The 14248-nt window shown below is 35.4% G+C and overlaps 1 protein-coding gene across 1 annotated transcript; it reads right to left on the reverse strand.

Annotated features, from left to right (window-relative positions):
• Positions 1-7097: 7097 nt before the first annotated feature.
• On the reverse strand, positions 7098-10732 carry ATXN7L3B (ataxin 7 like 3B). Its single transcript, XM_016125454.2, has one exon. It carries the CDS (start codon positions 10403-10405, stop codon positions 10112-10114), a length of 294 nt encoding a protein of 97 aa, XP_015980940.1. The 5' UTR covers positions 10406-10732; the 3' UTR covers positions 7098-10111.
• Between the last annotated feature and the right edge of the window lie 3516 nt (positions 10733-14248).

Here is a 14248-nt window from a genome sequence, read left to right on the forward strand (position 1 = left end):
GATAGAGATGGAAGGGATATGTGGGTTATGTTAGTAACTGAGATTTTTTTTTCCCATCCTCAGTGGCACAAAATGATCATTTTCTCAGAGCTTTAAACTTTCCATGTGAATGGTTCTCTAACACATGAGCTCCAACCACTTTTCCCAAACTTCTAACAACCCACCCCCAACTCACCCTTTACCTACACTAATAAATTTATCTTGGGAAATTAAATTAACTCTAAGTTCTCAGTTTAAATATCACCTTCTCAGGAAAGCCTTATTTTATTCCCGTTACCACCCATTATCCCAACAACGTTAATCTCACATATTTAGTTTTCATAACTGTGAAGTACTATTGCTATTCTCTATTAAGAGAAACAGAAAATCTGAGTTCCTAAAGAATGTTATTTTCTCAAATTCATTCTACTAATAAATGAGAGACTGAGAATTAAGGGATAAATATCTAAGTACAGTGTCTATGAACATTTCTCTCCTTATACTTTGTGTTCTTTCTCATCACTCAATTTACTTTATTTTTCATTCATGCAGGAAGTACTGTCTTCCTCCCTTGATTCTTGGTTAAATATTTCCTATTTCATTTAGCTTATAGTCTTCTTTCTCTGCTTTTGCAACCAACTGTTTTCCTTCTTTTTCTTTTTCTTCTGTCAGTCTTATAAGCTTCTCCAAAGAGCTATCTAGGGGGAACCCATATCTTTTGTGTGTTTTAGGCTAATTTAGGTTAAATTATCTATGGTAGGTTGATGTGTAATTTCTTGATTGCTAATTTTTTGAATTTGAAATACAATTTTAGAAAAGATGAAGCATTAACATCTCTGAAAATTTTTAGGAAGCGATAGCGATACAGGCAGTACTAGCCTTGCACAGGTGTAGACTGTAAATTGACTTTGCACGCTAAAATCGTGCAAGGCAATATTAATAATAAATGCAAACAATTAAGATCATCTGATAACTTTTAAAACTTTTTTGTCAAACTATTAAAAACTCTCATATTGGCAATGATTAAATGTATCAGGAAATGAAAAATGGTAAAGCAGTTTTTATTTAGTACCCTGTAAATTTAAACATTAGAAACATTGAGAATGAATGTGCTTTATTTGTATAAAACTTTTCAAGAATAATTAAACAGTACTTGACTTATTCACATATATAAATTATAATTCAGAGCAAGCATTTTTTCAATGCCTTGGCAAATTGTTTGGATCAGTTTATGACTGTGGTTTTTATTATTATTATTATTATTATTATTATTATTATTATTGTATACTATTTATCACAAACCTGGCTGCCTAAGACAGCCCTCACTTCTTATCTCAATTCTCTAGGTCAAAATTCAGGGCATGCTTGGCTGAGCTGTCCATTTACATTCTCACAGGCCAAAGACAAAATATGTCTGGGATGAGCTCTTATCTGGCAGCTTTGGGGAGGAATTCATTTCCCAGCGTATTCAAGTTTTTTGCTGAATTCAATTTCTATGGCTAGAGATCTCGGGTACCTATTTCCTTGTTAGCTGTCAGCTGAAGACCACTCTCAGCTCCAATATGCACCCAAATTCCTTTTCACATGGCCTCTTCATCTTCAAAGCCAGCAATGGTGCTTCAGATCCTTCCTATCTTTCAAAATCTCTGTCTTCTATCGGATGGAGAACACTTTCTGTTTTTAAAGTGCTCACATGACTGAGTCAGGATCAGCCAAATAATCTCCCTTTCTTAAGGACAACTGACTTGGGGCTTTAATTACATCTGCAAAATACTTTCATAGCAGTGTTTAGATTACTGTTTAATTGAATAGCCAGGTGACAAGAATCTAGAAAGATTGTCTTTAGAATTCTGCCTACTGTACACCATTTTACCCTTTGCATTTTCAGTATTTTGAAATAGTTCTAAAATATCCTTTAACATTAAGTTTACTGGTAGCTTCAGTTCCTCTGAAACATCTTCCTTTTTGTCATAATCAGTTTCCTCATTTTTTGTTGATAATTTCACCTTCATTAAGTTCCTCTGGCTGCATATCTTGGGTCTCTAGAATGTTGGCAAAGTCACCATTCCCATGGTCAGCCATCTTCTAATCCTATCCAATTGCACTTTTCAGTGTTACTTTTTCTTTGCTGCACTTTTATCTTTCGATTATCTACTTAAAAAGAAAACAGCACATTGAGTTTGTTAATGGGAAGTGAGGAAGCAACACAAATACACTCTCTGATGTCTAAGTGAGCAAAAGAGACTGTGCTTTCATGTTGATTCTTTTCTTCTTTTTCCAATTTAATTAAACAATTTTACCTATATATTGAGTTTTTAATTTTATTAGTATACTTTTTTCATTTTTAGAAGTTCTATTACTTTCATTTTTATAACTGTATCATCATTCTCTTCCATTTCTTTTTCTTGTTTAAAATTCCATCTATTATCAGCGGTCCCCAACCATTTTGACACCAGGGACCTGTGCTCCTTTGATAATCTAATGCTTGATGATGAGGTAGAGCTGAGCTGGTGATACTAGGGCTGGGGAACAGCTGCACATACAGATGAAGCTTTACTCGCTTGTCTCCTGCTGTGTGGCCAAGATCCTAACAGGCCCTGTATTAACTTAAAGATTAACTTAATTTATAGCCATTATATTCTGCATCTATTAATTCTATTTATAAGAAATGAGTTCTAATTCTGTAGATTATTTCTGCTAACTACGAATTAGAACTCCTTTCTTGTAAGTAGAATTAGATGCAGAATATGATGTAAGTGAACTTTCTAAAAGAAATAGATGTTTCTTTTATTGCAAGTTTATATTTTCTGAAAATGTTGAGGGACCCAAATTCTGTCAGGTATTTAAAAACTATATCATCTTTGACACATTATAATTTTTCGGTAGAGTCTTCACTGAATACTAGGGTAGAGTAACTACGTGAAAGCAAGGGTATGAGTACAAATTCCCAAAGGAAATGATTTTGTTGATATTATTTTAATTATTTCACCTCAGGCCATGGCAGAAGCTTTTTTCTGTTCTCTGTAGTCAGGAAGGTCTTTGCCTATTTTTACCCATCTTTTCACTAAAGACTCAAAGATTATTTCAGGTATCTTGTATTTACATGGAATGTAATGGTCTCAATTTGTCATGATCAAGGCCTATTCTCCCATTCCCATTTGGAAGTCCCTAGTATCTGTATGTTCCACAGTGTAGTCCCATGTTGTTTTCACTTAAATCTCTGGTGCTTACTGTCTGCCTTTAGAAGGAAAAGTTGGGTCTTTTCCTTACTTTCTTGGAAGGATAGAAAGGCACTTAATAGCATCTTTGTTGCTATTTATTCAACATCCATACATTTTTCTAATCTCTAGTCTACCATATACCATACAAATGGAAGCAGAAGTCCACTTCAATGCTTTTGGTACACAGTACTTTTTATTACATATGCATGTACCTCCTAACAATATATGGCATTGGTTTGCATATTGTTAAGCTTTGAATGAAAGGCAGCAAATTTTAAGAATATATGTTTTACTAAATATTTTATTTGTGCTGCCCTAGTTATTTCCACTTCTGTATAGTGACTATATTTTTCATGGGTATTTATATCACTTTTAAATTTTTTCTATTATAAATAATGCTACAAGAGATGAAACTATTAGGGTATTGGTTATGCTTATCAATGGTAATATTTTCAAAATGCTTTCTAAAATATTTTTATCAATTTGTACCAGCAATGTACAAGTTTTGATTGCTCCAAATATCTGTCAGGGTTGATATCATCACTCTTTTTTATTTTATTTATTTTAACCATACTGAGAGGTATAAATTGTTATTTCATTTATTTTTAGCTTGCATTTCTCTGAATCTAGGTGAACTTTTCACATCTTTTTTGACATTTGTATTTCTTCTATAAATGAGCTGTCCTTTTACTTTGTCCATTTGTCAATTGTACAATTATTTTGTTAATAATCTTTTAGTTATAAGAACTGTGACACTTCTACATACTACTGTGGCACGAAGTTTTGCTTTGTTCATGTCTAGTATGACAATGCACAGAAAGTTTTACTTTTACTATAGTCTAAAAGTATCAATCTTTTCTTTGTGTTTGCTTTCATTTACTTGTTTAACATATTTTCTCTGGCCTACTATTACAAACATACTCTATTTTCCTATACAGGTTTGATGTTTTATTTTTCCACAGTAAGTCTTAAATGCACATAGAAATTAACTTTTGTGTCTGGAGTAGTTTTGTTTGTTTGTTTGGTTTTTTTATGGATAATTTATTCCAGAATGATAAATTGATAATTCATTGACTATAATATCAATTTAGTCATACATCGGCATAACATAAATGTTTATTTGCCCACCTAATTCTGAACTCCATTTTATTCTGTTTCTGCATTAAAACCATGCTATATGTAAGACATGTTCATCAAATAGATCTTGTCTATTCTTGTATGTTGGTTTTCATATAAATCTTAAAATTAGCTTGTTAAGTTTCATAAAAATGTCTATTTGGATTTTTATCAAAATTACTTCCAATTCATATATTTGGAGTAGTGACATTGAGCTTATCTATGAACATCCTATAATTTCCCATTTAAGGTTTTTTTCTAACATACTAGAAGAAAATTTTACCATTTCCTCCATATTATACCTCTCTTGTCATTTCATAGGACACTTATAATTTTTGTTGCATTACATTATAAATGTAACATTTAAAACATTTTACTATTCTGATTTTGGATATATTGATCTTATATCCATCAATTTTACTGTATTCTATCATTACTTCCAGTGGTCTGTTCATAGATTCTATAAAATTATCCACTTAGATATGAGAATTGGAATTTTCTTCATTCCTGCTTTTAAAAGGAATACTTCCAAGTATTCATCATTAAGCAAAGCAATTGTAAACTTTTGGTATGTACTTTACCAGAGTTTTTTAGCCCTTGTTTCTATATGGTGAATAACTTTTAAATCAATATTTGATATTAAATTTTACAAACTATATTTTTCTGTATCTACTGAGATCTTCACATAGTCTTACCCTAATAATGTGATGATTTTGAGTCAAAATCTTACTTTCCTGGGATTAAACAGGCTTGTTGATAATGTTTCATATTTTAAAGGAGTTGGTTTGCTAACATCTTCACTCTTTTTAAAATCTATATTCTAATACATTAGACCATAATTTTTTTTGTTTTCTGCTGTATCATCTGTAAAAATTCTAAATGTCTAGTGTTTCTATGTGTGTACTGGGGTAGTCATGAGAAAAGTTGGCTTTTCTAAGTTCTAGATGTATTCCCTTATTAAAAAATAAAAATTCTTTGAGTCACTTTTGATTATATTTTGAAATTTTTCATTTTTTTCAATTTTTTCAAGCTCAATGCTAAAAATTTTCATTTGTATCTCAATTTTTTCATTCTTTAACTAGTTAGTCTTTGTTTAGTCTTTTCATTTATTACATTAAATTTCTTTGGCTTCAACAAATAGCACTGGCCTACCACCAGCATTCTACTTTTGCTTCTGTATTTTTGAACTGTGGGTAAGTGACTGTTGCTGAATTTATTTTCTCATCTCTAAAATGAATATAGTATTTCCTTTTTAGCTCATATATATCCAATGAGGCTTACGTAATATAGGATTTAAAATGTTTTCAAAATGGAAAAAAGGATTTACAGGTTTACCTGCAGTATCTTTTTGAACATGTTCATCACTTGTAACAAATGTTTTCTTCCAAAGCATCATGGGCATCTTTTAGAACATGAATGAGACTCAAGAGGTTGGGCCTTCCATAGAGTAAAACTTCCAAAATCTGACGCTGAAGGTTAACTCTAGCTGATCTGCAAAGTAGCAATTCACTATGACAGTTATTTTAAGGATTAAGGACTAATGTGAAAAGGTGTTTAACAAAGTATAAATGTTGGAGTTTTAACACAATATATCTTGATTTTATAAAACCTTTTTTAAAAATTAAAGAAACTTTCAAGTACCTCCAATAGATCCTAATGGAAGCAATTATTACTGTGTGTAAATTATTACTGTGTATAAATCTCTTCCCAAATCCTTAACGAGTTGAGCATGGTTCGTATTCTGTCTTTATCATATAAATATGAACCATTTATTAGGTTCCTGATCTCATGCTATATGCTGTAGTTAAAATACAGTATCTAGGGAATTTAAATGTAGGAAGTTAAAAGGTATGCAATCTTTTTCTCTTTTTTAAATATAAAGATCATCAGTTAAAAAACATGAAAATAATCTTAAAAGTCCTACTGTAAAGAGAATTTAGTAAAGCACTAAGGTCTTGCAAATATCTCATTTCAGAAAACTCACTAGGTTAGCACTAAATTATCGATTCAAAACTAAACATACAAAATAGAATCCAAAAGTATTGCTACAACTATATTTGAATGTTAGGTGACTCAATACCATGTTACAAGTCTATAAGATGCCCTGAGGTATCCTGAGATAATTTTTACTCTGGCCCAATTTCTATAATTTGTATTCATCTCAACATAATTCGCAATTTGTTTCTTTACCAAATTACGGCCTTTAGCAAACAAATGATTTTTATTAATAATAAGGAGCAATAAGCACAACTTTTGGGGAAGTAGTCCAACTCTGGATTAGGAAATGGAAAACATAAAAATAACCTCAATTATTCTAAATATAAAATGAAAGACAAAGAATTGGAATAAAATAAAATACATAAAGTATTAGGGAAAAATTACCTTGAGAAAGGCCGATTCATTTTCTTAGCTATGAATCATTGGCCTTTTTAGAGCAAAGGTATTAGCTTGAAGTAGTAAAGTGGTATGTATTAAAATACCTTGAATTCTAGTCACATTGAACCATTTTTCACACTGGACTTTTAGCAACAGGCTTGGATTATATTTTTTTTTACAGTTTCTTAGCTCATATGAAAAAGGGTAGACGGTGTATAGTTTATTTCATTACAGGTTGCAGAAAGCTAATTTGCAGGACTAGGTGGAGAAAAAAAAGTTGGGCAGAATTCTATCTATTCTTATAAGTGACTAAGGTTCAACAGCAATTCAACATTTATTTTACTATGTCAATACCTGAAAAAACATCTGCAATTTTAAATGATTAACATACAGAGTCCAAATAAAGTCATTTTTTAAAATTTTGTTTATTACTGTTTACCAATGGGGAGATGCAATTTATTTACACCAGCGGCCATAGGGGTAAGGGGAATACACAGTTAGCAATCTGCATAGGATGAACTACTTATGCAAAAATAAGAATTTCCAAAGCAAAGGATAGGGGTGAGTTTCACTACACTTCCCCAGCATGCGATACTGCCAGGCAATGGTGCCTGGGCATGCGGTGTTAAAAACTAATGTATGGAAGAATAAACCACAAACCACAGAAAATTTGTAAAGAACCCCTTTCCCCCCATACACACACACACACTCAGATACATAATAGAATTTAATTACAGGGTGATCATTACACTTAATTGAGGAGGGAAGGATAAGAGTCTGCTGTTAGAGGAAAGATAAGTAGGGAAAGGGAGAATTCCTAACCACTGTCAACTATATGGTAGGGAGCATTCTCTCTCCCAAAATTAAAGTAGTTTGTCCCGAACCCACATTATAGCCATCCAGGGCAAGGGTCTACTGCCTTAATAGTGGGTGCCAAAAAACAAAAACCAAGAGGGAGGTAATATGAACTAACCATTACTCAAAACTACTTTCCACTTTTTCATCCTCTAACCAGGAGAAAAGGCGAGAAATAGTAACGTCATAATCTGAACCGCCTCCCTGAAGAACAGACCATGACCCCTATCTTCAGCCTGTTTCCCAGACATTTGGAAGCAGGCCAGAGTCTCACTTAGACTCACCTTTCCCTCTGCATCCCCTTGAAGGAAGATGCCTATAAAAAGTCAAGGGCAGATAACTCAAAACTGTTTTATCTCTTGCCAAGGTTTGACTTTTTAAAAGGTTATCACAATTCTTGAAGACTTATAACTAGGCCCCAACTCTGACCAGGACACCTGTAGGGGTAGAATGCAAAGGACAGTCTTGAGGCCCTATTACTCTGGTTTCCTGAATCTTCTAGAGTATGTAACCCAAATCAGTCCATACAGTCCAAATAGTTCCTCCTGGGTAAGGAACAATACGTGCACAGCCAGAGTTAGATAAAATGGATCAGGACCCACTCCATCCACGTGTGTCTCTTAGCCTTTGCTGTTCTTCTGCTTAGGACCTAAGAAGCAATATCCAGGCAGATATAGGAAGATATAACTCCTCATGAAATAAGACACAGCAAGAAGGCATATTAGCAAGGCAGTCCTATAGGAGAAAGGCTTAGACATCTCACTGCCTTTCACATACAATTATGTTTTCTTTCCATCCTAATCCCAACAGAGGGAGCCATAAGATTCCGAGTCTCCCACAAAAACAAGGGGAGGGGGAACTTAAAAGAAGTCAAGAAAAAGGAAACTGGACAGACTTCAGAAGCAGAAGCATCAAGAGAAATGAACTGAAATTGGTCAATGTAAAAGTGGAGTGGCAGGCAGCACCTGGAGTCATGAGCTGCACCGGATAGGCAGTGGAGCAGGCAACAAGGGGAGCATGGGGCCAAGCCAGAAAGATGAGGCTAGGCTTCTTACTGGGGCACAGAATGAGGTAAGAAAACATTTCAAATAAAGCAGCACCGTTCCCACTCAACACGGGGCTCCCATGCCTCTACATTTTCATAAACCCTTCATCAGGGAGTAAAGAGGAGGGTTGTTTTGATATGTGGCTCACACTTCCCATCCTCCCTTATTCCATTCCCTGAAGCCAGGGGATTTCTGGAGACCCTCCCTTGGTTTTCAACAGTGAAAAGACAGCTCTTGTACACAAGGTCCAAAGAGGACCAAGTGGAAAGGGCTGCCCTTTGCAAGGGGCAACGACCGTGGCGAGTCTAGAGATTCACCACAGTAGAACTCTGTGACTGCACAATCCAAGTAACAGGGGCATTCAATAGGATACTGCACAATCAGATGAAAGACAACCAGTCCTGTTTCATGGCTCCTAACACTAACCCATTCACATTATTGAGGGAAGCTGGAAGCAGCTGGCCTCAGTTTTCAAACCGCAGCCTCCTACACAGCCATGACGCTCGGCTATAGTTCAGTCTCGTCCCTAGGGCAGGAGGCAGGTAGTGACCTGGTGAAATGACCAAGTCAGACCCACGGGCTGCCTACATAACTAGTAACGAATAGGAAAATGACTGCCCCACATAACTGTTATCCACAGAATAATATATCCAGATATGAATCTTGCAATTTGAGAGATCGTGCATAGTTGCATAGGTCCCTGCTACCTCCCCAAGGGACCATAACTAAATCCTCAACCTGCCTGGATAACGAAATTGTCTATTTGCTAGGCCTACGACACTAGGTGGGGTGGCAGGACGAGGTCTCTGTTCAGCAAAAGATTAGCCTTTGTCCCCAAGTCCGGTGAAGTCACTGTAAATGCTGGACCTTTGGGAAACTGGTGGCTTTGATCTTTTCTTCTTGTTGGAGCCAAGACCAAAGAGCTTCCCCTATCAGATTCAGCTGGGGATTTATTTTCTTGGTTTTCCCAAACTGGAATTGTTAATATCCAGATCTCATACCTGACTTTCATTTGTCTTGGAGAAGCCCCAAGCAGAGGCTCAGAGATCAGAGGGGCAGTCCCACTGAGGCCCAAAGATAAAGGCCTGACCATCAGTTATTGTCCAAAGTGTCAGTTATCCAGGGAAGCCCTTGACATCAGGCAGACAGAAAGGCTGAGGAACCAAAGGATCTTAAATGCTGGGCACACAGCTGCTCACCTGTGCAATGGGACAGTACAGAGATCTTCTGCACTTCCTGGTGTGTTGAGAGACCAACCTCAATTGCTTGGTGCGCAAGATGCACAGCTCCTCCTGCCCAGGGTTTCAAAGCTGATCACAGGCAATACACTTATAAAAGATTCCGAATTCTTAAATTCTCCACTTTGGGTTTTTAAAGGCTATATCGTCAATGGGAATTAGGACTTACAGGTCTGATTTTTTTTTTTTTTTTTCTTCTACTTAGCTACCTAACTTCTCCAGACCACAGGACCGGTCTATCTTGTTGTCCTGGTCACCCTCAGACTCTCTCATGGTGCAGCTACTGGAATTCCGGAGGTGAGCGTTGCAGCTGCTGATCAGGCCCATTCCCAGACTCTCCAGGAAGGGAGCAAAGCGGAAGGCGGCGCGCTCCTTTATCTTCCACTGGCTGAATGCCAAACTCCTTCACACTACCAGTGTCCGCGAACTCCAGGTAGAAGTAGCCACACTTCACTGCCCGGTGAACCTCAAAGCAGAAGCCCAAACAAGAATCCTCTATCAGGTCTACGTATATCTCCTGAGCGATGGCCTCTAGCTTGTTAGTATCCAGGTTAGCCAACGAAATTTCCTCCATTTTAATCTGTAAACGACTGTGGAGACGGCTCTGGTATTACTCACAGCAGCACCGGCAGCAACACGTCGGGCTCCGCGGGCCGCGCCTTGGCCTAGACGCCTCTTAAGACCGTGTCCTCCGGAGTCGGGGGTGTCCGCGGCCGCAGGCAGGGAAGCAGCTACCAGTAGCGACTGCTCCGGAACTATAAGTCCTTCGGTTTCTTTTGGCGTCTCCCGGGGTCTGGGGATTTGAGCTCGGGAGACCCCAGACTCACCGCTAAACCGTCTCCGCGCCTCACCCAGCAGCCGGGGCCTCTTCCGCTCTCAGATCCGAGCTTAGCCCCGCCTCCCCGCTTCCGCTCCTCAGTGCGCCTGCGCACTGGCGCTCAGAAGCGGGGTTCTACTGCGCAGCTGCCTGGGAAGCCGTGGAGTTTATGGAAACAGTGGGAAGAAACAAAATGTGTTTTGATTTTCATTATCTCTAATTGTAAAAGGATTGCCAGGGTGCTATTTTATGTTGTTTTATTTGTGTGTTTAAACAGTTGCTAATGAATTCAGCACCCATGCTTAATTGATTTCCTCATGAAAAAGGAAAAAATAATTATGTGCACATTTTTGATGTGATCTGAAGTGTACTTTTAGGAATAGTTGTCTGGATACGTTTGAAATTTTGACTTAATATGATTAACTTGTAATCACTTATAGTACTGTGCAGTTGTTTTTTAAGTCCAGTAGATGGTGCAAGGAAACATTTTTTGAATGAAAATTTAGGCACCAAAGACTATATATATATTGATCACACGAATTTAAGGCATTTATCCTATTTATAAGACTATTAACTCAGTGTGACCATAAATAGATAACAATATGTATCTCTAAAATAATTAAAGAGAAAATTGTACGTATATTCTCAATGGACGAGGGAAGAAATCTTAACTATATTGGGAAAGAAAGGAAGGTTTTCCTAAAATTGAGGAACATGAAGTCTAAGAACTAGAGCCACTCTACCTTGGTTTATATTTGAAATTGCTTTTTAAAGATTTTTATTAAAGACCTCAATTCCATAAAAGATATTTTTAAGAGCCACACCTTTTTATGTGTTCGCAGAAAATGGAAGAGTAAGTTAGCGGGTGCATCAGGGACAGACCTACCCAGTGACATTGGACAAGAAAGTAAATTCACCTTTATAAAAAAACAGCTTCACTCATGTTTTCTAACTGTCTTTTAAAACTGAATTTCTATGAATTGAAGAATCTGAGGAAATATGTTTCAAGTTAAGGGTAAAGTAAATCCTTATGTATTGGCTCACAGAGTTCAAATTTTGGATCCTAAACTGGGTGTGTAAAGGTTTTCTTACCACAAATCTGCACTCCTGAGGGAATCTTGAAGCATCTCCACAATTTAGGGTTAAGAGCATTTCTCACCCACTGAATACTAGCTGTATGTTGTAATTATATTGCCTAACATCTGAAGATGTTACTTGTAGAATGTCATTTTTATTTGAAAATTTTAATTTAGTGATTTTGACTTCTGTGAAATCCACTTTCACTTATAAAATATTCATTAAAACTTTACTTGTTTTTCTTTACTACCTAGCTATTTTAAGATAAGTGATTAGTAAATCAGAGATGGAGGGAACATTTTGCCATATTCTCATAAACAGTACTTTCTCTGGACCATAATTTATGTCAGAAATAAGCTATGTAGTATTTTTGTATAATTTGCCAAAAGCAACATATGTGTGTGTCATAACAGTAAACACTTACATGTCCTCCCAGTCATGGCCAGCTTGAAGTTCAAATTCATTCTGTGCTGAAATCCATATTTCAGGATTTGCATTTAAACACTGATTATCTTGCCTTGCATGAGATTCTGAGATGCCACAGTTTGATATTAGATAAGGGCATCATGCAAAAATTGCAATGTCTAAAATTAATTTACAATTTTAATCTGCCCTACTAAACTGTGAAATCAAAGTGACTTAGTGAATTAGGGTATTTATGACAACTTTGGCTTATCTACTCAAGAGAAGGACTGTAATCCTGAATTAACTATAGTTAGTAAGTACTCTAGTATACTAATCTATTAAACAACAATTTTAGTACTTCGAGTAATAGCCTTTCTCAAAAATGATCTTTTGGTATATCAATTGTTCAGAACCACTTCAATTTGTGAAAGGGTTTCAGAGGCTATTGAAGTATTTCCACATGTTTGTATGTAAAGCATGTTTATAAAAATATTTTTAAAATTGTTTATGACACTGCCCTTGAAGGTTATAAGATATTTCTTAAATAAAAATAGAATAATCGTTGCTGGATCCTCTTAATGTGAGAGAGTCTACATGATAGTGCAGAAAAGGATATCTGTTTACCTTAAATGTAGATATAAGGATTGGTCCAGAAAAATGTAAATTTATACACTTAAAATAATTCACGATTAGACAATATAGATGTGATAACAATTAACAGAGACTTTTAAAAAACATTTTTTAAATGAAATTTAAAATTACAGAAGAATTGCAAAAATATTACAAATAATTTCTATATGCCTACCCTTCACCTAAATTTACTCATTAACATTTTGGTACTTACTTTATCTCTCCCCTTCCAAGGTTTCCTTATCACAAACTAATCTGAATGATTAATTTTCCTAATCTATTTGACAGTAGATTGCAGACATCATGCCCTATAACTTTTAAATATTTCAGTGTGTGTACCTGAAGAACAGCTATTTTCTTGGATCATCACAATACACGATTGAATTAAGATTTTGACTAGTTTAGGAACTAATACTATTGTCTAATGAACAATTCGAATATTCAAATATTACCGGTTGTCCTATTAATGTCCTCTATAGCATTTTTTTCTTGGGTTTAATCACGATCACATACTACATTTACTTGCCATGTCTATTTTGTCTCCTATAATCTGGAACAATTTTATAGCAGATAATTTAAAAAATAAAACGGTGATGTACATAAGTTTAAAGATATCCAATTTCAATTTAGTATGGGCAGAATGAAAGTATTTTTGAAGACATGCAATTTCCCTAATTAAAGCTTTAATCGTGGTAAAAATTTTATCTTAGCGATCAGGATGCTACAGCAGTGTTGCGTGAAAATGAAGATGATTCTGAAGAAAGCTCATTTACCAAAGTAAGTTCATAATGCTGATGAATCAGGTTTCTTTCAGATGCCTTTTGGAACTTCTGTTACATCAGTTTTAAACATATTTAATGATGATAATATTATTTTTGTCAAGCATAAGACTTTTCAGAAATCTAACCGTTAAACCTGATGAGGAATTTCTATTATGCCATGTAAACTTGCTTGGGCCTGTCCAGATTAGTAAAACATCCGTTTGGGTTGCTAGTACACATCAGAGAAAACCAATGGTAAGGGGCATCGGAATACAGGACTCAGTGAGAAAAGTTGACGGCATTTTTTTTTTTTTTACTTAACCAGATTAATAGAAAAAGGGGGAAACTAAAATATTTTAACTTATGATAAAACAAACAAACAAACAAACAAACAAAACCCACCCAAAAAACCTAGGGCTTAAGATATTAAATGCAGAGTGAGTTCTAGATATCAGGGCTTCCGACTCCTAATTTTTTCTGTTACACAGTTATGTTTTCGATATTTACTTTTTTTTAACTACAAGATAATCAGTAATGACTTTTCTAGAATGTATTTTGTAAAAACACTTTAGAATCAGCATTAATATGTACTACATCAAAATCTTACTGCCAATGTAGCATGTACCAGGCTGAAGGCATAAAATACAATTTAAATATTCTTTGCTTATCCACAAGGTGCTAAAACTCATAAAATGATGCTCTTACACAATATGCTCTTTATTTTTTT

This window comes from Rousettus aegyptiacus, unplaced genomic scaffold, assembly GCF_014176215.1.
Source record: "Rousettus aegyptiacus isolate mRouAeg1 unplaced genomic scaffold, mRouAeg1.p scaffold_m13_p_2, whole genome shotgun sequence".
Taxonomy (NCBI): Eukaryota; Metazoa; Chordata; class Mammalia; order Chiroptera; family Pteropodidae; genus Rousettus; species Rousettus aegyptiacus.